At 50.9% G+C, this 22,074-nt stretch overlaps 10 protein-coding genes and 4 non-coding genes across 14 annotated transcripts; 9 read left to right on the forward strand and 5 right to left on the reverse strand.

The window, feature by feature from the left end:
- Positions 1-170: 170 nt before the first annotated feature.
- VRP1 (Vrp1p) lies at positions 171-2,585 on the forward strand (the record flags this gene model as incomplete). Its single annotated transcript, XM_002555761.1, has 1 exon — positions 171-2,585. One exon carries the CDS (start codon positions 171-173, stop codon positions 2,583-2,585), a length of 2,415 nt encoding a protein of 804 aa, XP_002555807.1.
- A 98-nt stretch (positions 2,586-2,683) lies between these two features.
- Positions 2,684-3,294, reverse strand: ERV1 (flavin-linked sulfhydryl oxidase; the record flags this gene model as incomplete). The annotated part of the gene is made up of 2 exons (XM_002555762.1): positions 2,684-3,140; positions 3,209-3,294. The coding sequence occupies 2 exons, from the start codon at positions 3,292-3,294 to the stop codon at positions 2,684-2,686; spliced, it is 543 nt and encodes a 180-aa protein (XP_002555808.1).
- A 113-nt stretch (positions 3,295-3,407) lies between these two features.
- MSP1 (protein-degrading AAA family ATPase MSP1) lies at positions 3,408-4,484 on the reverse strand (the record flags this gene model as incomplete). Its single annotated transcript, XM_002555763.1, has 1 exon — positions 3,408-4,484. One exon carries the CDS (start codon positions 4,482-4,484, stop codon positions 3,408-3,410), a length of 1,077 nt encoding a protein of 358 aa, XP_002555809.1.
- A 935-nt stretch (positions 4,485-5,419) lies between these two features.
- Positions 5,420-8,647, forward strand: SGD1 (Sgd1p; the record flags this gene model as incomplete). Its single annotated transcript, XM_002555764.1, has 1 exon — positions 5,420-8,647. The coding sequence occupies one exon, from the start codon at positions 5,420-5,422 to the stop codon at positions 8,645-8,647; it is 3,228 nt and encodes a 1,075-aa protein (XP_002555810.1).
- A 120-nt stretch (positions 8,648-8,767) lies between these two features.
- NUP2 (nucleoporin NUP2) lies at positions 8,768-10,990 on the reverse strand (the record flags this gene model as incomplete). Its single annotated transcript, XM_002555765.1, has 1 exon — positions 8,768-10,990. One exon carries the CDS (start codon positions 10,988-10,990, stop codon positions 8,768-8,770), a length of 2,223 nt encoding a protein of 740 aa, XP_002555811.1.
- Positions 10,991-11,631: 641 nt separating this feature from the next.
- Positions 11,632-11,955, forward strand: RPS25B (40S ribosomal protein eS25; the record flags this gene model as incomplete). Its single annotated transcript, XM_002555766.1, has 1 exon — positions 11,632-11,955. The coding sequence occupies one exon, from the start codon at positions 11,632-11,634 to the stop codon at positions 11,953-11,955; it is 324 nt and encodes a 107-aa protein (XP_002555812.1).
- Positions 11,956-12,295: 340 nt separating this feature from the next.
- SNR57 lies at positions 12,296-12,380 on the forward strand. The gene has a single exon (XR_002432216.1). It is a non-coding gene; the product is annotated as a snR57 (small nucleolar RNA).
- A 94-nt stretch (positions 12,381-12,474) lies between these two features.
- SNR55 lies at positions 12,475-12,567 on the forward strand. The gene has a single exon (XR_002432217.1). It is a non-coding gene; the product is annotated as a snR55 (small nucleolar RNA).
- Positions 12,568-12,644: 77 nt separating this feature from the next.
- SNR61 lies at positions 12,645-12,733 on the forward strand. The gene has a single exon (XR_002432218.1). It is a non-coding gene; the product is annotated as a snR61 (small nucleolar RNA).
- A 70-nt stretch (positions 12,734-12,803) lies between these two features.
- KLTH0G18106g (uncharacterized protein) lies at positions 12,804-13,601 on the reverse strand (the record flags this gene model as incomplete). The annotated part of the gene is made up of 1 exon (XM_002555767.1): positions 12,804-13,601. One exon carries the CDS (start codon positions 13,599-13,601, stop codon positions 12,804-12,806), a length of 798 nt encoding a protein of 265 aa, XP_002555813.1.
- A 656-nt stretch (positions 13,602-14,257) lies between these two features.
- Positions 14,258-14,372, forward strand: KLTH0G18128r. The gene is made up of 2 exons: positions 14,258-14,295; positions 14,329-14,372. It is a non-coding gene; the product is annotated as a tRNA-Leu (tRNA).
- Positions 14,373-14,499: 127 nt separating this feature from the next.
- On the reverse strand, positions 14,500-19,164 carry IRC20 (E3 ubiquitin-protein ligase IRC20; the record flags this gene model as incomplete). The annotated part of the gene is made up of 1 exon (XM_002555768.1): positions 14,500-19,164. The coding sequence occupies one exon, from the start codon at positions 19,162-19,164 to the stop codon at positions 14,500-14,502; it is 4,665 nt and encodes a 1,554-aa protein (XP_002555814.1).
- A 269-nt stretch (positions 19,165-19,433) lies between these two features.
- Positions 19,434-20,054, forward strand: SCM4 (Scm4p; the record flags this gene model as incomplete). The annotated part of the gene is made up of 1 exon (XM_002555769.1): positions 19,434-20,054. One exon carries the CDS (start codon positions 19,434-19,436, stop codon positions 20,052-20,054), a length of 621 nt encoding a protein of 206 aa, XP_002555815.1.
- A 550-nt stretch (positions 20,055-20,604) lies between these two features.
- FMP48 (protein kinase FMP48) lies at positions 20,605-21,852 on the forward strand (the record flags this gene model as incomplete). Its single annotated transcript, XM_002555770.1, has 1 exon — positions 20,605-21,852. One exon carries the CDS (start codon positions 20,605-20,607, stop codon positions 21,850-21,852), a length of 1,248 nt encoding a protein of 415 aa, XP_002555816.1.
- Between the last annotated feature and the right edge of the window lie 222 nt (positions 21,853-22,074).

Here is a 22,074-nt window from a genome sequence, read left to right on the forward strand (position 1 = left end):
ACATATGCGTTTTTATAGTTTTTGTAAAGATAAACAGCATTGTTAACGAAATGAGCATGGCATGGAAACTATAGGGGAATTAAACATATTCTAAAAGGAGCTTCAGGGCAGGAAAGGTATTCTACAAAAGCATCCAGCTAAACCTAAGAATTAAGACTAGCACGCACACAATGGCTGGTCCGCCTCCACCTCCACCTCCCATGATGCCTGGGGCAGCTTCTGGTAGCTCGAAGCCGCCTGCGGCGCCACAGATGCAAATGGGTAGAGACGCCCTGCTTGGTGATATAAGGAAGGGCGCCCGCCTAAAGAAGGCTGTCACAAACGATAGAAGCGCACCGCAAGTAGGTGGCGGTGTTGTGTCTGGTAACGCGCCAAACCCCCCTACGCCCGCGTCAGCGCCACCAGTATCACAGGCACAAGCGATGCCGCCAATGCCGCTGCCGTCAGGCCCTCAACTCGGGGACATCCTGGCTGGCGGTATCCCAAAACTGAGGTCGACCTCCGGCGCGCCCAGGGGAGCGCCTGCGCCTCCGGTTCCCGGCATGTCCGCTCCACCAACTCCAGCGGCACCCGCTCCCCCAGCTCATCCAGTTCCTGCGGGATCTGCTCCTGGAATCCCGGGGTCCGCCCCTCCAATCCCAGGCTCAGCGCCTCCAGCACCCGCCGCTCCGCAGATCCCTTCCAGCAGACCTCACATGCCTTCTTCCAGGCCCACCAAAAGGAGATCGAATATCGAAGGGAAAGCGCCGCCCGTACCTTCGGCGCCTCCAGCACCTCCTGCGCCGCCAGCTTCAGCCCCTCCGCTACCTTCGTCGAACGCCCCAGGGACCCCTGCTCCTCTGCTGCCTCAAAGTAGTGCGCCGCCTGCGCCGCCAGTACCATTTGCCGCAGCTCCGCCGGCACCAGCATCTTCGGCCCCATCAGTTCCTAAATCAAGTCCGTCATCAGCGCCTCCAGCGCCGCCGGCTCCATCGGCTCCCCCAGTACCGGGCCTGCCCAAGAGCAGCGCTCCACCGGCGCCACCAGCTCCGCCAGCTCCGCCAGCTCCTCCAGCTCCTCCAGCACCTCCTGTGCCATCCGCACCTGCTCTACCTAAAAGTGGTGCGCCTCCGGCACCCCCTGTGCCATCCGCACCTGCTCTACCTAAAAGTGGTGCGCCTCCGGCACCTCCAGCACCCACTTTACCAAAGAGCAGCGTACCACCAGCACCCCCAGCACCCCCAGCACTTCCAGCCTCTTCTGCTGCTCCACAACGTAGGGCACCATCCGCAGCTTCTGCACCACCGGCGCCTATGCCTGCCGCTGGGGGCTTGCCGTTCTTGGCCGAGATCCAGAAAAAACGAGACGATAGGTTCGTCATTGGCGAAAACTCCAAGTACACAACAAAAGTTGAGCCAACGAATGATCCAGAACCAGTCAAGGCCCCAACTTTGGATAAAACATCTCAGAATGCTCCCTCGGGCCAAGGAATGTCTTTCCTAGACGAGATGAACTCGAAATTGAATGCACAGCACACTAAGCCGCCTGCTTCACCATCCATACCACCACCTCCCCCAACAAGTGGTGCACCCCCAGTTCCACGTGCCCCTCCTGCCGCACCCCCACCTGCTACAAAAGCACCACCACTGCCTTCTTTCTCCGCCCCCAGTACGAACGCAGCCCCCCCACCACCACCTCCACCTCCAGTTTCTTCATTACCTCCACCACCTCCTCCAATCCCTACATCTTCGTCTCCCCAGGCGCCGGCACTTCCCAAGTCATCGGCGCCAGGTAGTCCTCCGCCACCCCCTCCTCCGCCAGCGCTAGGATCTGGCTCTTCTACAAATCATCAAAATGCGCCGAAGCCTTCTTTAGGTGGCGGCTTGCCATTCCTCGCGGAAATCGAGAAAAAAAGAGACGATTCTCATGTAATTGAGGGCGTATCGAGTAACTCGGGACCAGGAAAAGCCGAAAACAGAACCCCAAGCGCTCCAAGCGTTCCTGCTGCCCCAGCTCCACCCGTCCCTTCTTTGCCATCTTTCGGCGCCCCTCCTGTGCCTTCCCCTGCAAAGATGGCCTCGAGCGGTTCGTCGTCTTCCGCAACGATGCCAGCGGCACCCCCTCTTCCATCTATGGGCTCGCCAGTACTGCCGACTCCACCCGCCCCACCCGCTCCACCAATGGCATCATCAGACCCTCATTCGGCTCCGCCTCCTCCACCAATGGCACCATTCTCCCCTGCTTCAACCGCTACTGAAAATGGTGGATCTTCTAAGCTCCCTCCTCCTCCCCCACCACCATCTAGCACTGCAACAACTTCACACAAACAAAGACTATTTTCGAATGGTGATGATGCGCAATCAAGCCATACCTTGAATCCGCACACCAACCAGCCCGAAATTAAAACAAGCAACTTAACCATCAGTGGCAGTGCGACCACAACAGGTGTCAAGCTAGGCGGTACCAAAGTTACCGTCGACGACAGTCGCTTCAGCTGGGGCAACGCTGGGCAACTGCCGAAGCCAAGGGCATTCAGCAACAAAACAAAGTTGTACCCCAGTGGAAGGGGAAGCAGTGTTCCGCTGGATCTGGCATTATACTTGTAGACTCAACGTATGTTTAATTTTTAATCACTTAATAGGGCAAGGCAACAAACAATACTCACTATTTACAAGGCTCTCTACATACTTGCTGGCTGCTTTTCTTAGTCCCATCCATCTTTCCACCTCTTCTCCCACAAATTGCAGTCAAAAGCTTTCTTACCAAGCTTCTCGTTGACGCTGTTGTGAGCCTCGCACATCCATCTTCCAAGTTCTTCGCGAGAGTCAACCTTGGGAGAGTTTTCCCGTATAAATTTCTCGAAGTCTTTTGCACACCACCAGCAGGGGTAAACGTGCGAGAAAATAGTCATGAACTGCTTCATCTCTCCCTTCTGGATTTCATTTGGCTTCTGGGGATATTTTGCTGCTATACTGTGAAGTAAGGTCCAGCTTGACCGACCCAGTTCTTCCACGTCTGGAGGTTCCACTTTTGGGTAACTCGCTGGCGTGGTTTGTTTAGCTGGTGCGGCCATCTTAGCTGCTGGTACTTTACCGGGAGATGGAATGGAAATCCTACCCGTGGCAAGCTGAAAGTCTAGTAATGAATTACAGGACCGGCATCTGTTTCAACAGTTAGTAATGCTTGTTCAATTTTAGGGGAAGACCTAACGTAGCTAAAAATTCCTTACGGTTTGCCATCTTCATCGTATATTATTTTCCTTCCCGAAAACCCGACCTTAGGTTTCGTAGAATCATCATCGCGCTGCCCCGTCATTTGAATCTATAAACTTAGTTCAAATCTTCGAGATCGATGAGCTGTAGAGAATTATCTAATTATCAACACCTAGCTGCTAGTGTTATACGAAAAGAGCTCTCAGTACAGCAAGACTAATCCAAACCAGCAGTTCCTAGCGGCACCCGAGCATCAAGCTTCAGGTTCTTGAAGAAGTCTTCGTTCTTCAGTGGTCTCATTTCGCTTATAGCATCTGATTCCGTGGTGGAGGCCAACTGCCGCTTTTGACGAATATATTCCCGGGCGGCGTTCAATGCGGCATCTCTGCAGAGCTCCTTCAAGTCTGAACCGGACATGCCGCGCGTAGCATTCACGAGTAGATCAAGATCAAAGTCTTCATTATCAAGGGCGGTGTCTTTCAGAAGAACTGTCAAAATCTTGCGTCTTTCCTCTTGGCCTGGCATCGGTATGGCAAACCTCTTAGGTAGCCGTCTTAAGAAAGCTGAATCTATGTCTGCCATGCGGTTCGTTGCGCCCAGTATCATGATTCTGCCGTTGCTTGTAAGACCATCCCATAGGGTCATAAACTCTGCTTTCAACATTGCGGTGACTTCGTGATCCGAAGAGGCGCGCTCCCGCAAGAACGAGTCAATCTCATCTATGAAAACGATGCATGGTTGGATTTTATTTGCGAGCGAAAAGATCGCGTCCACGATCTTGTTGGACTCACCGTACCATTTGTCCATGATGGAAGACATCCGGATGGAGATAAACGTCGCCCCGCTCTCTTTGGCGAGAGCCTTGGCGATCATGGTTTTCCCGCACCCAGGTGGGCCATGCAGTAGTACACCTCTTGGTGCTGTAAGTAGCGAATGTGATGTGTATAATTCCGACATCGTCAGTGGGTAAATGACGCTCTCTGTTAGTTCCTCTATTATGTCTTCTAGACCCCCCACATCAGAAAACTTGACCTCTATGTCTTGAGGTAACACTACCGAAGCCAGTACGCTACGCTCGTAAGAGTTTAAAGTTACTGTTTTCAGATTCGGCCTGACAGCCACCAGTTTGTCCCATGTCTGCGACTGCTTCTGGCGAGATTCCTTGGATTTGCCTGACAGCGGGCCACCTTCTGCTTCGTTCAAAAGCCTTGTAATAAGGTAATACAACGATATACCGGTTCCAACAAACACAGAGAGATCTGCAATTGTCTTAAGATCGATGCTGCGTGCCATACGTGTGGTTTTTGTCTCTATTCGCCAGCTTGGCTTCTAGATAGGTAATTCCTATAAAAATTGTAATATATTACTACCTTAGCGTGAAGCCATGCGAAAGAGAACGTCAGACGCACAGCTCTAACGATTCATGTCATGAGCACCCGCTATAGACAGTATGCTGAAGCTGTTTGGACCACGGCCTGACTCAAACCTCGTCACAATTTTTGTACTGTCACCTCCAAGCCTAGGGAAACACAAATATAAATTCTGCACTCACCCAATAGTTGTTCGGTAGCAGAGCATGGGGCATTGTTGATTATGTTCTTTGGCTTGTGCAGTTATAGCTTGGAATGAAGTTCAATCAGTACTTCAAGCAATACCAAAGCGCTTTCGTTCATCGCGTTGCACAACGAGGGGGCCTCAGACCTTTTTTACTGTCACCTCGTCGTTACAGCAGTAAAGCGTTTGGGTAGACTAATTTATCATGCACTCCCTTAGAATTCAAGTAAGGGATGGAAAGTACTGTGTTTATGAACCAGGGGCGCTAAAATAAGTGCTGTACTCTACTTCTGCTGAGTGCGTACCGCCGAAACAGCAGCCTTTTAGACTTAACATTATGAATTTGGCAAATTAGCACTAGTTTAATTAGCGGAAGCCATCAAAAAGGTAACGCTCACTAACCAAGCCGGATTCTTCGTACTTCTTCAAAGTCACACAGAGGTGCCAAAATGTCAAGTTGGCGCAAATTATTTCTCCGCAAAACATTCAAACGGTTATAGTTTAAAAATTCCCTGCCGATCTATGGGTTGATGTCTATGGCCTTAAGCTCTCCAGATAAGAGGCTTGCAGTCAGGTCAAACTTACAAGGAATGCCATGCGACCGGCGCCTGGTAATGCATCGTTTACTCACGTGACATGCCATTAACTTAAACATGAAAAATATGATGTGAACTATGCGATGCGATGAGCAAAAGAGTTGTGCACAACAGACCTTGGACATGTCGAAATCTCATGGGATCCGAATTCCCGGCGTGTTGCTTGATGAGCTGAAAGCTACTGACTATGACGGTGATGACAGATTTGCGACCAAAAAGCGGAAGCAAAGCTCGCAGATAGGCAGAAAGGAAAAGCGAAAGCAGCAAAGAATGGCGAAGAAGCAAACCAGACAGGGCCACAAACAAGAGTCTGAAAGAAAGGGCCAAGGGCATGAGAGTAAAGGTCATGCCAAAGTCAAGAATAATAAAAACGCGAAGAAACCCTCAAAGCTCACAGAGAAGAAGCGCCAGGCCGCCCCAGCCAAAGCGGCTAAAGATGTGAGTAATCCTTTCTCCTCCGACGATGAGCTTTCCTCTGGCGATTTCGAAGAATTTGATGAAGAGGATCTCGATTCAGAAGAGTGGGAGCAGTTGCGCGACTTAGAAGGCACGGATGATGAAGATGAGAAGGCAGAAGAAGAAGACGATGATGATTCTCATCAAAGCGTCAGCGAGAGCTCTGACGAAAGCGAAGCCACTATGACCCCTGAGGAAACCATGGCAGCTCTGAAAAGGGCTAAAGAGAAGAAAAACGCTGCTCAAACTCAACAAGCAAGAGCTCAACATAGTGAGAGCGAAGAAGAAGAAGAAGAAGAAGTTGACGAGCAGCTTTCAGAGTTTGATGAGTCTGACTCCGGAGATGATTCCGAATCACAAGTTATGACTGTGGAGGAAACCATGGCTGCTCTGAAAAGGGCTAAAGAGAAGAAGCTTCAACAAAAACATGCTGCTAAGGCTGATAGACGTGAAGAGAGAAATGGCAGAAATATTAAAAACGCAGAAGAAGCGTTTTCTGGTCAAGATGAGTCGGAGGCTGAAGGTATGACCGCAGAGGAAACAATGGAAGCTTTGAAACAAGCCAAAGAGAAGAAGAGAAAACAGTCAAAGGGTCATGCCTCAAAGGACAGCAAAGACGAAAAGTTTGCTACGCCAGCTCTTTCCCCTTCAGAATTAGCTCAGGCTGAAAAGGATAAATGGGATTATGATTACTATGCCAAGAAACTGGGCATGAAAGGCAACAAAAAGAAATTGAAAGCCAAGGATGATTTTGATGCCATCGGTGGCCTTCTCGAAGGGCTTGATTTCTTTGAAAACTATACAAGCGACGAGGTTCAATCATCTAGCGGAGAAAGCGAAGAGGAACAATCAAGCGACGGGGGAGAAGATGAAAGCGAGCCTGAGGAGGGATCAAGTGACGCAGGGAAGGCATTTTCCTCTGACGACGAGATCTCAGAAGGCGACTTTGACGAATTCGATGAAGAAGACCTGGATGAAGACGAGTGGGAACAGCTTAGGGAACTCGAAGGTGGAGAAAAGCCTGCAAAAAGCTCAAAGAAGGAGAACCCGTACGCCGCGCCTGTGTCTGCAGCTTCCGCATACGTTCCACCTTCTCTCCGAAAGAAGAACTTAGAAAACGTTGAATCCGAAACCGCGATCGAGGTTGGAAAAAAGGTCAAGTCATCTTTGAACAAACTATCTGAATCGAACATTACTGTCATAGTTAGCGCGCTCAACGAAATTTACGACTCATATCCAAGACAGCTTGTCAACGAAGCACTTGCACATCAAACGCTGCAAATTGTTGCTCACCGTGATAAGTTGCTGGATAGCTTCATTATAAACTACGCGGCTGTTGTTTATAGTTTGTGGAGATTGAGAGGAACAGAAGTCGGAGCCTCATTCATACAAACGTGGGTCGAAAGACTTCTTGAGTCGTATCACAGTGAGCAGCAGAGGCTCGAAAACGAGAAAGAGCATGGCGGCCCTCTGATTGCATCGAAAGAGTGTAACAACCTGATAGCATTGCTTTCTTACTGTTACAACTTTGGCCTTATTTCTTGCCGTCTGGTCTATGACTTGGTCAAGGTTCTCATCAGCACCCCTAATGAATTCACAACCGAGCTTTTGCTTAGAGTAATATCAATATCTGGGCAGCTGATCCGTGGCGACGACCCTAAAGCATTGAAAGAAATTATTGTGGAGCTCTTGAACAGTGTTAAAACCGTTCAACAGTCCCCTAGAATGAAGTTTCTGCTAGAGGTTATGTCTGATCTCAAAAATAATCGTCTGAAACCATCACTGTTAGCACTAAGTCATAGTGGGCTAAAGAAACAATTATCGAACTTCTTGAGTAACACCGCGACTGCAGCCAACGATCCCTTACAGGTGAGCTTATATGATATTAATAACATCGAGACCAGGGGTAAGTGGTGGTTGGTTGGTGCGTCGTGGAAGGGAAACATGGATTCCGCCTTTGAGAGTAGAAATGATTCGAAAACAGGCTCTGATAACGCCATTCAATCAAGTATTCTCATTGAAGACAACATTCTCGATGATATACCGGATTGGAGCGAAATAGCAAGAGCACAAAAAATGAACACTGAGGTGAGAAGGGCTATTTTTGTAAGTATCATGTCCGCGCAGGACTTTCTGGACGCTTTTGCCAACATCGAGAAATTGAATCTCAAGAATAAACAGAGTTTAGAGATACCTAGGGTCCTGGTGCATTGTCTCACAATGGAAGGCACCTCCGGCTCCTACAATCCATTCTATACGCTTTTAGCGATCAAATTATGCCAGCATAACCACCATATCGCAAAGTCCTTTCAATTCATGTTCTGGGACATGACAAAAAAGTTCGAGCACGAAGAGGACTCTTCTGATGAAGAAGGCTTTGCGTCCGGAGAAGAAATGGATGAAAACGAAAGCCTTAAGAAAATTTCCTGCCAAGGAAAGTTTTTTGGTACTCTTCTAGCAGAGGAGGTCCTGAAGCTTGACGTCTTCAAGCATGTTCCTCTCATGGGAGGATTGAACGAGGACGGAACTTTATTTATGGAAGTTCTTCTTTTCCAGTTTCTGCTATCCATCGGAAAGAAGTGCGAAAAGAAAACCAAGAAAGGTTCCCAAAGGATATACACTTATGAAGATGGCGTTTTTGAGAGACTTATCGAACAAGGGCTGAAACTGGAAAATAAATCAAGCATATTCATGGCCCTCAAAGTGTTCCTTGGCAAAAGACTCAAGTATCATGCTTATATTACAGAACCCAAGGATTCGAAGGGCTACGAGAGGGAAAAAAGAAGACTAGATTGGGCTACATCGCGTTTCGGGGAGGTTCTTGCAGATGAAATTGAGCCTTCTGAGTAGCGGCCGCTAACTTGCGTCAGCGTGCGATATGCGAACACATATTGTCTATATACTCATTTACTAGAGTTTTGATAGAAGGCCCTCATGATATGCTCATTTTTAGATTTGTGATGTTGTAAATTACATGGATTCCTGTGCATCTGATATAGATTTACACAGCTGACGGCCGTCGGCTTTCTGCTTTACCCTTATGATGTAGTTTTCTAGCTTACCATCTGCGTTGACAACGGGACACTTGACAAAGTTTTCTTTATCTGCGTCAGCTGGAGTATACTGGAAGCTCTTAACGACCTTGGTGTTCAAAAGAATGTGGCCCATACCATCTGATCTGCACAGGATCCGAACTTTTGCCTTGTCGTCTTTGTTTTGAAGAAGCTTCAGCTCCCCGACACCACGGGACTCATAAGCCTTGGTCTCTGGATTAATTACCATCAGCTTGGCGCGCTTAGAAAATAACAAATTCTCGGCCTCCTCACCATTAGACATGACCATGGCTTGACCCTGCTCAGTGTCCGCCTTTGGTTCTGAAGCTGCTTCTGGTTTAGTCTCAGGTGCTGCCTCGGCCTTTTCTGTTGCAGCAGGCTCAGAACCGTTGGCTTCAGTTGACTGCGAGGCGTTTTGTCCCGCCGCAGGTGCAGATGTGTTGGAAGAAAAGGGCAAACTGAATTTGAACCCGCCGGATGGTGGTTCCTTAGACGCTGCTGCTGCTGCTGGCTTGCCGAAGCTGAAACTTGGAGCAGCTGGGCTGCTCGAGGCACCGAATGTAAAAGGCTTTGGCTTCTCGCCAGAACCGTCCTTTTGCGCCTCTCCTGAAGCGGCTGAGGCGTTGCCTGGAGCCCCAAACGTGAAGGAAGGTTTAGGTTTGTCAGCTGCTGGTTGCCCGAAGGTGAAAGAAGGTTTCACTGAGCCATCTTGTTTGTTGGCAGTAGCAGCGGGTTGACTGAACGAGAAGGGTTTAGGATTTGCCTCTTGAGCGGGAGCGGCGCTGCTCTTGGAAAACGAGAATGGTGCTGCCTTCTGCTCTGTGTCAGGTTTCGAAGGCTCTGAGGATGAGCCAAGGGCGGATGCAGTCTTGGAGCTGTCATCGCTGGTCTTGTTAGCACCAAAGGAAAACGAGAATGCGGGCTTTTCCTGTGTAGGCTTATCCTCGACAGCGGCGGGCTTGCCGAAAGTGAAAGCTGGCTTGGTCGCTTTCTCAGCGCCAAATGAGAATTTTGGTTGATGTGGCTGAGCCTGGCCTTTGGCCTTTTCCGAGGTTTCAGATGGCTTTGAATCGGCTTCCGTGGCTTCAGGCTTCAATTTGAAGACGCTATCGGAAGGCTTGGACGCCGCGTTATTCTGGAATGTAAATTGGGGCCCTTTGATCTCGACTTCGCTCTCGGAGTCAGATGGATCGCGCTTTGCAGGCTTCTTGGGCCCGAAGCTAAATACCGAACTGGTCGTAGTGGGCTTCTGGGTCAGAGTAAACGTAGGACCCTGAACTTTGACGTCGCCGTCGTCGCTGTCGCTTTCAGAGTCTGACTTTGCGGCCGGAGCAGCGGGCTTCGCAGCAGGCTTCGCAGCGGGTTTTGCAGCGATTTCCGCGGCAGGCTGCGCGGCGGGCTTTTCGGCTGACTGTGTGTCGCGGAAGTACTTCTGGTACTGCGCAAAAACGCTGGAAAGGTCTGCACAAGGGTCCGCAGCGATGAACTGTGCGATCTTAGCCTGGAACTGCAGGTTGAGAGCCTTACGACGTGCGCCTTGAGCTGCGTCGCTGGTGGTAGCACGGCTTGCGCCGGCTCCGGCTGTTGAGCTTGGGCCGCCGGAAAACGAAAACGCATTGGCCATGCTGGATTCAGCACTGGTCCCGGCGCCGGCCCCTAGCTGTCTCTTCTTCCTGGGTTGCGCTATCCTGCGTGTGCGCATTACATCATTCGACGCTTTCTTGAAGCCGTTGCTAGGCTCCAAGTCCACTTCTTGGTCGTCAGCGTCTGTCGCCAAGCTCTCTCTTGTTATCTGCGCGTCCGCAATACGCTTAGCCATGGCTCGGAAAGGTGTCGTGACAAGCTTCAAGAAACCCTGTGAAGAACCATCGAAGCTGTCCAAGACGCTTTTTACATTCTGAAGTCTGTCTACCAAAAAGATATCACGAGCGCTAGCCCGACAAAAATCGATTCCACTGCGGGGAGTCGAACCCCGGCATACACAGCAAGAGCGTAATGTGATAGCCGTTACACTATACTGGGCGCTATGGAAAATGTCCAGATTTTCTGAGGACCAGGCGACATATACGTAATATGTGATATGCATCAGTTTTAAGCATTTGTCACGTGAACAGGACCTGTGACTGTTACACCCAAACATCTTTCAAATACAATAAACCATACACCACGAAAATTTCTTGGATTTACAGAAAAGTTGCGTGGGTCGGTGATTAAACTCGATCTAACACCCCTCCCATGGAATCTACGCTGAGGGCCCGGCGTAACCTCCGCTGGGATGGCGGAGACCCAGCTCCCCAGCCTGCGCCCAGGCAGTGTCCGAGGGGCGGCGCCGGCTAGGCGGACTCTCGCGGGGGACTCGCCGCTGGATGCAGCAGGGACGCGGGCGGAGAGCCAGGTAGTCTTACCGAATAAGACAAAAGATGCAGCATCATTCGTAAACTTACTCCTTCGATAGACCAGCAACGGAATTTAGAGTATGTGAGGGTATAGATGAGATGAAACGCGTGGGAAAGCACAGGCGATGCGAGGCATGGTAGACTGGTGAATATGGAGCGCCGGAACGCAGAAGAGCCCGAAATGATCAAGGTTTGGCTCCGCCACTAAATGAGGAGTATACAAGACTGAGTTTGAGCCCGAGAGTGTTTGCAATAGAGTTAACGAGACAGTGCGGTCCCTACCGCTCTGCTGTGGATTACTGATTTACAGCGGTCGCAAGCCCGCACGAAATGCTTTTCCCGTTGTTTACCCCTTGTGAAACCATCTACTAACACGCGCAGTAATATGCCTCCAAAACAACAATTGTCTAAGGCCCAGAAGGCCGCCGCCGCCATGGCCGGTGGTAAGAAGTCCAAGAAGAAGTGGTCCAAGAAGTCCCACAAGGACAAGGCCCAGCACGCTATCATCTTGGACCAGGAGAAGTACGACAGAATCATGAAGGAGGTCCCAACCTACAGATACGTCTCTGTCTCCGTTCTGGTCGACAGATTGAAGCTCGGTGGCTCTTTGGCCAGAGTTGTGTTGAGACAGTTGGAGCAAGACGGTGTCATCAAGCCAATCTCCAAGCACTCCACTCAGGCCATCTACGCTAGAGCCACTGCTGCTTAAGCGCCCCACAATGGATATTTAGGTTCTCTGTTCTCTACGTACTCTGTTGTAATAACCAACATCGTTATAATGACGCCTGCCGTTACGGCCAGCACGCCCTGATGTGCTCACGTTGCCTGCGCTCGGCATGTCATGTGCCAGGCTGCCCATACTTCGCTGAAGCCCTAACGGCATCTACACTGCAAATTTTTTCGCCTTGGAAATCTTCTCTATAAAAAGCGCCGGTCCTGCTCATCGCTTTGGCATCTGAGCATCATTTTTCTACAAGAGCACGCGCCTCCGGCGCGTGTAAGCATGAGGGCCATGGTCAATTTTGTATGCTTGGGCCCCTTCTCTCTTCTTACATGATTATGAAAACAATCTATTAAGTCTGAGGATGTACATGCAGGACTAAATTGTTAAGGAATTCTTCGTTTATGATCTGGAATTTAGAATTGCGGTTCAAGCCACAAGATTCCCATGACCCGTGTGTCCATGAGTTCATGGACCAGCAGTTGGATAATACTTTTCGCTTTCCTCCGTGTGATGAACGACTTCCACGTCTTTTTTCTATCCGGCGATGATTCTTCGAATATGTGCCTCGGATAATAACATGCATCACCATCTGACTCGAGAAGCTGATATATTACCAGTGTTGTTCGGCTAATACGTAGGCGTGCCCCAAGGGCCGCGCTCTTGCTAGTGTCTTTGCATGATGATAACCTTACATCAGTTCTGCTTCTGAACCAAAAATCCAGGAAGATAACCTATTTACCAAAGCTCAAAAATCTGAATATGCAAGACCTCTTGGCGTAAGCGCATAATCTTTACAGCTAAACATAGCTACTTAATCTCGCGACTTGCCGGCGCTAGTATGGCTTCGCGATCTCCGCCCTTTTCTTCTTGCTCTCGTCCATTCTCAGGTAGAGAAACTCTTTGACCTGCTTCCACTGCGACTCGAACTTGGGTGGCACCTTTTTGTCGAGTTTGACCACAAGTCTCAACAACGTGACTTGGGCGTAGGGCGAGAAGTTAAGTCTGAGCCAATAGATGGCCAGGTACAACGCCAGTACAAACCCAGACGCGCCCTTGAAAGAAATCGTGTCCAAAAATAGGATGCCCGCCACGATCAACTCCGAGTACGCTATGACGTGCAGCAGCTGTGTATTTTGCGCGCTTGACTCCTTCTCTTCGCTTTCATTTTCCTTGACTGTGAGGTGCAGGTAGCTGGTGAGCATGAATGGGATTAATTTGAAAATAGTCGCCCGGCTGAAGAGCCACAAGCACGCAATCAGAATGCTCTGGAAATTCTCCTTGCTCAACAGATCGTACCAGCTAGGGTTGAGCGCGTTCCAGTTCTGATAGCTGGTAACACCGTAGGAGAGAAACACCCCAATTACGGACAAGCGGTATGAGATTTGCGGGAACAGGCGCCATAACCACTTCAGCCACGTTCTGGGCTTGTTGATAGGTGGTCTGGCGATTAAAAACAGCGTCTTCCAGGAACGGTACCTGTAAAAGGTTAAGCACTGGAACAGGTAAAAGACAGCGTAGATGGCCCCGCAAGCAAGGGTCAGACCGTGGCCCGCAGTCCAGATGATCTTCTGCTTGGCGAGCGGGTCGACCTTGGCCTTAGGTTTCTTCCTAATGATCTTTTGAACAGCCATTGTGCTGTTTAGGGGAGGTCAAGTTGTGCTTCGTGTTGTGGATGGAATTCTCCTTCAAAAGTTCGTAAATATTATGGAATATTTATTTCATGTAGAGAAGAATGCAATGTGAAGCCCTAGAACCCCGATGTAACAGTACAAGAGGAGAAACTCGGCAGCTGTCAAAGAATAGAAGGGAGGACCTGATATATACCGCTACCCACAGGCGCTCCAGGCCCATGAGGCGGAGCACGTCTGTCCTCTATTCAGTAACTTGGTTGGCTTTGACCGATGGCTCGTACATAATCACTCGACGGTTAGTTGTTTCCAGGAAAGGGCTTGAAACAGAGCCCAGTTTATAGGGCTACGCCGCCACATGGGAATCGAGTTTACAGAGGAACCAGCAATGCGTATCATCGTGGCTCGTTTGGCTCGTTTTGAACCAAGGGACGCGCTACTAGCCTCCCGCTCATTCTTCGAAAAAATATAGGGAGGGATCTAAATATGGCCACTGGTTGGGTTGACCGATACCTTAGGGGACACCACTTATAATATCTGTAGCATCCCATAAGAGGCCACAACAGTCTTCATGTTTTGGTCTCGCCTCATCTCTAAGTAATAACATGATCATGTCTTTATTCTATGACGAAAAACATCTTCCCAAACATTTAATAATTGGTTGTTTGGCCGAGCGGTCTAAGGCGCCTGATTCAAGATAACTCATCTTGACACTGATAACAGTGGAACACTCAGGTATCGTAAGATGCAAGAGTTCGAATCTCTTAGCAACCATTATTTTTTATTTTTTTGCTAGCACTTTAGCATGCTTGCTTGAGTCAGGCATATTCTTGCAGTGCCAGTAGCTCCATGCTAACAGCACTATGACTGCGTAAGAAAATACTCTATCAAACCTATCTATTTATCGATCCTGGAAAAAGCAGTTCCAAATGTGTTTCCCGGAAACGCTCCCGCCGCGGTTGACATTGAAGAGGTTTTCATCGTCATCTTCTTCGTCGCTGTCGTCACCATCCTGGGTAGTAATGCCTCCATTGCCGGTTATGCTTTTTGCTTTAAAAGTGCGATCCTTGAAATTCTGAGTTCTCTTTTGCTTCCGAGACGCCTCCCTTTCTTCCAGGACGCCTTTGAGCCTGACAATATTTTGCTCTACGGTGTTTCTCACCACAAAATTCCACACGTGCGTCTCTCTAGTCTGCCCGATCCTGTGGGTCCTATTGATCGCTTGTTGTTCATCACTAGTGTTCATTATCGGGTCCATTATAAAGACGTGAGTGGCGTTCACCAGTGTAAGGCCCGTGGCTTGGCGCGTCACATTTAACAATAGACAAGTGACATCTGGATTCTTTTTGAACTTCTCCACCATTTTGGAAAACTTTCCTGCTCCGGCCGTGTTGCAGTGCAGCACTGAATGCTGCTTGAGCACTTTGGACAAGAGATTGAGAAATTCAGAATACTGTGAGTAAATGATTATTTGAGGAGGGGGGTCGCTGCTGCTCTCCTCGCTATTGTTTTTATGCCGGTACAGCAAATAAAGTACCAGCTTCACTGCAAAATCGATTTTAACCCCGTAGCTTTCTTTCAGGGCAAGTTGGTTGATCTTCTCTAGATCAGGGTATCTGCGGAACTTGAGTGGGTATTCGCCCTCGGACGAGCCGTTGTTGAGCGTAGTTTCTATTTTTTTGTTGTCTCCATCTTGTTGAGCTGCCGAGTCCTGCTCTGAGTCTGCTTCTGGCTGGGCGTCTTGGAATTTAAAGCTGTACACCTCAGACATTGATGTCTGCATTTTGCACAAAGGGCAAGAGGCATGGTTTTTCAACCAGCTGAAGATGCAGCTTTGACAGAAAAAGTGGCCACATTTTATTACCGAGCCCATGTAAATTTCGCCAAGGCAAATGGTGCAGTTAAATGTGTTCTCGTTTTTCAAACCCTCCTTCAACTTTGTTAAAGTCTCGAGATATTTCAACCTTGACTGAAGATTGTTGATTTTCTGAGAGTTTTTGCTTAGGAGAGTGTTGTCCTTGACGTTTTTCAATATAGATGCCCGCGTGGATGGCTTTAGTTGAATCAAAGGTACTAACGAGTCGGAAATCCTTTGAAGGTTACTAAAGTATGCAGTTTTGGCATTGTATATGTCATTGAACTTTTTCAAATGTTCTCTGAGCTGCTTGATTTCCTTTCTTAATTTGGCTGTCTCTTTTTCGAAACCAAGCAAATAAGTTTCGAACTTGCTGTCGTCCTTCTGTGATGACCCAGCGAGACTTTTAACAATATTGACGTTTTTCAGGTCCGTAAAAATGGGCTTGAGTGTAGGACTTTCTGGGAGGAAAAGTTCACCCGCCAAAGTTACGTGAAAATCTGAGAGTGTCTCAGTGTTTCTTAGCATATTTTTTGAGGAACCCGCAGTTTCTTCCTCTGCGGTTATGATGTCCTCTCTATTACTCAAGATTCTCTCGAGGCAGTCAAGTATCGCAAACATCTTGTCTTGGTTATCGATGGAGTTCTCGTAATCTAGTGCCTTTTCATCTTCGTTTTCTTCGGTGTATTCCCGAATAATAGGCCTATAAGAATGCTGCTGGAGCCGCTCCACTAGCTCATTAAATTGCTGCGACTGTTTATCGAGATTCTGAAACGCAGCTCGCAAGCGCTTGAAGCAGTTTGCTACGTGAAGATTTGAGGAATAGTCCTCGTCCCATGCGAATGGTATTTCCTTCAAAAAACAAGTGACAGAAGATTTCTTGTTTGTGAAAAACTTTTGGACACTGATGATTTCTGAGTCGACTCTTTCGATTCTATCAGCCAGTATCGCTTTTCTCAATGCTTCAGCGTGGGCGTAGTTCTGCTGCTCAAGGATCTGGTATGAGTTTATCTCTTTCATCTCTTCCTCTGAATAAACGTCAGTGTAACTGCGAGAGACCACGCTTTTTGATGAGTTGCTTTCCTTTTCGTCAGCAGACTTTATCTGTGCATGTCTCTCGTTCTCTATGTCAATTACTTCTAGCTTTTTGGATCCCATCGAATAATAGGCGGTCGCAATGAAAAAGCAACATTGGTGGAGTAGATCCATGTATGGTTTAGCACGTAGTTTTTGCGGATCGTTGTTGGAAGCATCCTCTAGTATTGTATTTGATACGTCGTCATTTTTCAGGAAAACCTGGATTCCAAACCTAGTATTAAGATCTTTGGTTAGTTCCTCGCGCACTAAACTTAGATCTCTCATGGCTTTCACCGGGTTCTCATCTATTTCCATGTAAACCAGTGCTGCTTGGATTTGAAGCCCAATGTTCTCTCGATGAAGTGCGTCAATCTTCTCATAAACCTCATCAGTTATTCTTTTCAAGATTGCATCAATGCTCTGGACCTCAGGAAGCTCGTTTTCTGCTTCCTGTTTTTGTGTGGAATTGGGCATAAGAGCATGACAGCACGTTTCGCGCAAAAGGCTAAGCCAGTAATTAAGCTGAGCGGAAGGCATATTTGTCCCGCCACGGCCGTCGCTCTGGTAACCCGAGGTGTGTAAGAACGCAGACCACAGATTCATATAGTTGTCGCGTTCGATAGGAAAAAACTCAAGAGGCACAATGTAGTTGTGTTGTTCAGGAATACGGATCTGGTCTGCCACATCCTCTTTCGAATGTCGTATGCATAAGTTGAACCGCGGAAAAAGGTCCATCAAGTCGTATATATCAAACTTCACACCGTTTACCAGATGGCTATGCTGGCTGTGGTATCTCGAAAGGAGGTTGTTCTGCCTGTAAATGCCAATTTCTACCGCGTCTACTATCTTTGGTGAGTCCTGAAATGGATGAAATTGCAGGTATGACAAAACAGTTTGAAAGTGCGTGATATCATAGATTGGAGTCCCAGAGACTCCCCATGTATGAACGCGATGTAGAAGTCCGGTGCATCGAGCCGCGTTGGTACTTTCGCTTCCAAGCATTTGAACCTCATCCAGAATAATACGGAAGAACTGCAATAGTGACAGCGGCGAAGTGTAGTCGTACTTTGGCGCAGCACCCCTACGGTGTCTCGCCATCGAGCTGAACTCGGCATAGTGAACTTCGGAAGACACCGTAGAGTACGAGCAAATTATGATGTCGTATTTCGAAAGGTGCTTCACAATAGTTCCGATGTCATCGGTGCTGAAGTATTTTCTGACCTCCTGGTAACCTTCGTAATGGAAAATCCTCAGGCTACTATGGGTATCTGGGTCTTTGTTTATTACATGAGACTCTATTTCGCCAATCCACTGCGCCAGAATGCTGTCAGGGCAAACGATGAGATTTGTCGCTGCCTTCAGAATTTCCTTGTTAGAGTCTGACCTGTAGGTGGGTGTGCCGGTGATGGCACGCTTGTGGACAAGAATCAGGGACAGGACCTCCAAGGTCTTGCCCAGGCCCATCTCTTCGGAAAGAACGCCCTTGGCGTGCCTTTCGGTGACCTCAGCAGACTTTGATAGTTCTTGTGCATCTTCGAGGGAGAGAATGTAACCAGTAAACTTATTCCACAATACAGGCGGGAGGTTTCGCACGCGCACGACTTCGTACCCAAATGAGACGTATGCGTTGAGATGCTCACACAAGGCGTCTATGTCGTACTCATGCTTCAGCTCCGGGTCCGCTTTTGACCTCAAGAACCCCTCTTTGTCCAGCATCCACTGCAGTGACTCCATCTGGAAGGGAAGGAGCTGGACGTTGAGCTGTGGAATTTCCTGGATGGCCGGGCTGGGCTCGAGGCAGAGGTGCTTGGTGTATTTTGCGCTCTGGTGATTGAACTTCCGCTGCACATTGTAGCTGACGTCGAGACGCGAGTTGAGATTGGTAATTTCGTGTTTGAGGAAGTGAACGCGGTTGCGAGTGGAGAAAGACTCGTCGAGAAAGGTGTTAGTTTCGGGTGCAAATAGGTTGGCCGCGTTCTCGCGGTACTTGAGGTGAATCTGGAACTCCAGTTGCCACGTTTCGTCGTCGGCCACTGCGAGAACGACGTCGGAGCACTGGAGATCCCGGTACCTGTGTTGGATTCTGGTGAACCCCGCTGGAGCGGGCGTGAATCGCCTCTTCTTGCGAGGCCGCGTGCTCTGCTCGCCCTCCTGCATCTTCAGCTCCAAGTTTTTCCGACGAACCTGCGCCTCAAGCCCCTTCTGCGCCAGAACTCGGAGGGACGGTTGTAGCTGCTCGCGCACCCGCGTCACATTGCATTTCAGGATTGGCTGTCCTGCATGCGTGGCGATGAAGAAGTGCGTCTCATTTACGCTGTGGTATTCCAGCAAAACGGGTGTACGTACGGCCGGTGCTGTAGGCGCTAGGGCCGCGTCGCTGCCGAGCACGCAGTCCAGCACCAGCAGCGAGGACTCAGCGCCCTTCTTGAGCCTCTGCGGCAAAGCGCCGCCGTAGTCGGTGGTTTTTTTCTGGGCCAGCGCATCAAGCTCCGCCCCCGCGACATAGAACTCGAACTCCTGGCTCCCAAAACGCAGCGTGTCCATCTCTCTAGCCGTGCGCGACGGCTCGCGAGGACCTGACCCAGTCCATCGCCCATTATCAAATGGAGAACAAGCGCGCGATGTCGTGATCATTACAGACGATCAAAGGCTTCTCGGGCGTGAATCGTCTGCTTGAACACTCGCACGAGCCCCAGAACCGCACCATCGCACGGCCGCACCTCCGCGCACCTCCTGGCGGTGCTGTCGCGTGCCCTGTGGCCCTCGCCGGTGCCGGATCGGCTTCCCGTTCACAGTGACCCAGACTATGCTCGCCAATTTCCTACTTTCACATATATCAATCTAGCCTGAAAGGCGAGCGGGAGCATCGGCCATCCGTGAGAAACACTACCTGCAAGAACGCTATGTCTGTCTGTCTCGCTGTTACCAAAACCGTCGCGGTGTCCTCTCTCGGGATCTACTGCGGAATGCTGACCTCCGCGTGCGTGGCGTCGTACGCGGCGCCCGTGGACGTCTTGACGCAGCTCGCAAAGCCCGCGCGCGTGATCGCGCGCGTGGGCGGCGCGCTAGCCGCGGTCTCGAGCGCGTTCTTCGCGCTCAGCTACTTCGGCGCCCCCGCGCACTGGCGCCATCCATACCTGCTCTACGGGATGCTCGTTGCGCCCGTCTCCGCCGCGTACGTGGCCGTGGTGGCGCGCGTGCGCGGCGCGCATTGCCGCCGCGCGTGCGAGAAGCGTCGCGCCCAGTCCGCGTCCGTGCATGCCTCCACGCCCGCGAGCGCCGCACCCGAGCCCGCGCTGGACGACTCCGTCGTGGACCTGGGCGCCGCTGCCGCGGCGGCTGAATCGGCCCCTGAAACACACGTGACCTCCGCCGAGCACGTGCCCGTTTCCCATCACGTGACCCCGGCCTCCGCCGCCTGTGCCCGCGCGGCCGCCCGCCACGCCGCCGTTTTGCTCCTTCCCGCCGCCGCTGGCCTGCTGGGCTCCGTCTTGGGCCTCTACGGCGAGGGCCTCTTTGTTTAGCCCGGCCGCGCCCGTTGATTACCACACCCGGTTGCCGACCGTTACGACTTCACCCGTAGCAGGAACCAAGATTTGGAGCAAGGAAATGGCAAAGGCAAAAAAAAAAAATCAAGACCACCGCTGGAGACGGCATGCTAGGACGTAACCCCACCAACATGCGGGTCTTGATGCGAGCGCTGCTCGAACATTTCTGGCGCCTTTCGCGCGCCTGCATCTCGCGTTTTTTTTACGGCGTTCCTGGCGTGCTTTTTCCTATCTCGTACAACTAGACCCTGGCCTGGGATCGAATTATTGCGAAGGTCGTTACGCAACGTCGAAAACACTACCAACGTCGTCGCAAGAGTGGGCCAAGATTGCTCATCGGGCGACGGTTTGCGTGCCGCGGGTGGCAGGCGATGAGGTGAAGACGGCATGATGAGAAAAAAAAGGTATAAGAACGTCGGAGAAAGGAAGCGGGGAATGAGTAGGATGAGTACAATCGGGCATCTTTCGCGGAAATTATTATATAGGTTGTTAGCTTTGAAAGGTTAATAATAGGGTTTTAGTGTGTATGTATTCGCGACTGGCGAAGGTACAGACGGGGTCGTTCAGCACCGTGTACCGGGCGTACGACACAGAACGCGGGCAAGAGGTGGCACTGAAGATCATCGAGAAGCCGGCGGACGCGGAGCTGGCACGCAAGCTGACGAGACTGGTGGGCAGCGAGCGGGATATCCTGAGGGCGCTGGGCACGCAGCATCCGAACGTGTGCGCGATGCTGGACTTCTACGAGCGCGAGACGTGCTACGTATTTGTGATGGAGTACGCGGCGCGCGGAGACCTCTACGACGTGATCCGCGGGTGGCGCAAGGGCGGGGCCGCGGGGCGGGAGCAGGTGGACCTGGCCCGAATCGTGGTGCAGCTGTGCTCGGCGATCCAGTACGCGCATGTGCGGGGGATCGCGCACCGCGACATCAAGCCCGAGAACGTGCTGCTGGACAGCGCGGGCAACGTGAAGCTGGCGGACTGGGGGCTGAGCTGCCGCGCGCGCGTGTCGCAGGACACGCGCATCGGCACGGAGAAGTATTTGGCGCCGGAGGCGTACAGCTGCGCGCACGACACGTTTCTGGCGGACTTCTGGTCGCTGGGCGTGACGCTGCTGTTCGTGATGTTCGGCGCGTGCCCGTTCAAGAACGCGTGCCTGACCAAGACCCCGAACAATCCGAACTTCGCGCACTTCTTGGCGAACCCACACCGCTTCATTTCCGAGTATTACTTCCGCCCGCTGCACGAGCGCGGCGCGGGCACGAAGGGCAGCCCACAGCTGCGCCGTGACAGCGTGGGCGTCGAGGGCCCCGCGGAGTGGCTGGCGCTACCACAGGCGCTGCTGCCGACGGAACGCGAGAGGCTACTACTGCTTTGCGCGACCTGCGTGGTGACATGCCTGCTGGTGATCAACCCGCGCGCCCGCAGCATGCAGGAGTTCTTGCTACGCATGGCATCGTTGCTACCGCGCGGCGAGTCCAAGAGCCACGCGGTGCCCCAGCAGCAGCAGCAGCGCCAGTCCCCGGACAAGCTCGACACGGACTTCTTCTACTCGGGACTGGTCACAGACCCGGACGCCGTGGCCTCGATCTACGGCGCGGGCAGCTGCTCCGGAAGCTCTACTTCGGACGCTGCTACGTCCAGCGACCTCGCCGAGTCTACGGGCTCGGAACAATCATCGCAATCAGCGCAGTCGACCCAGTCGCTGCCCTCTGCACCTTCCGCGCGCCCGGCGCAGCCCGCCAAGATCCTCTCCGAGGAACTTGAGCTCTGAGCTCGCACGCCTTCAAGAACTGCATGGGACAGAGCCCGTACACGCAGGCAGTCTTTCCCAAACTCTGCATCCCCACTCCGCGCGACAATGGTCGACGCCCTAAAAACAAAAGGATAATCCAAAGGGAAGAAGCGTGCTTCCCGGAGCGTTAACTTGTTAATTTATCCAAGCTTCCGGAGCCCATCCGGAATTCATTTGCATTTTTTATTGTTACCATTGCCA

This window comes from Lachancea thermotolerans, assembly GCF_000142805.1.
Source record: "Lachancea thermotolerans CBS 6340 chromosome G complete sequence".
Taxonomy (NCBI): Eukaryota; Fungi; Ascomycota; class Saccharomycetes; order Saccharomycetales; family Saccharomycetaceae; genus Lachancea; species Lachancea thermotolerans.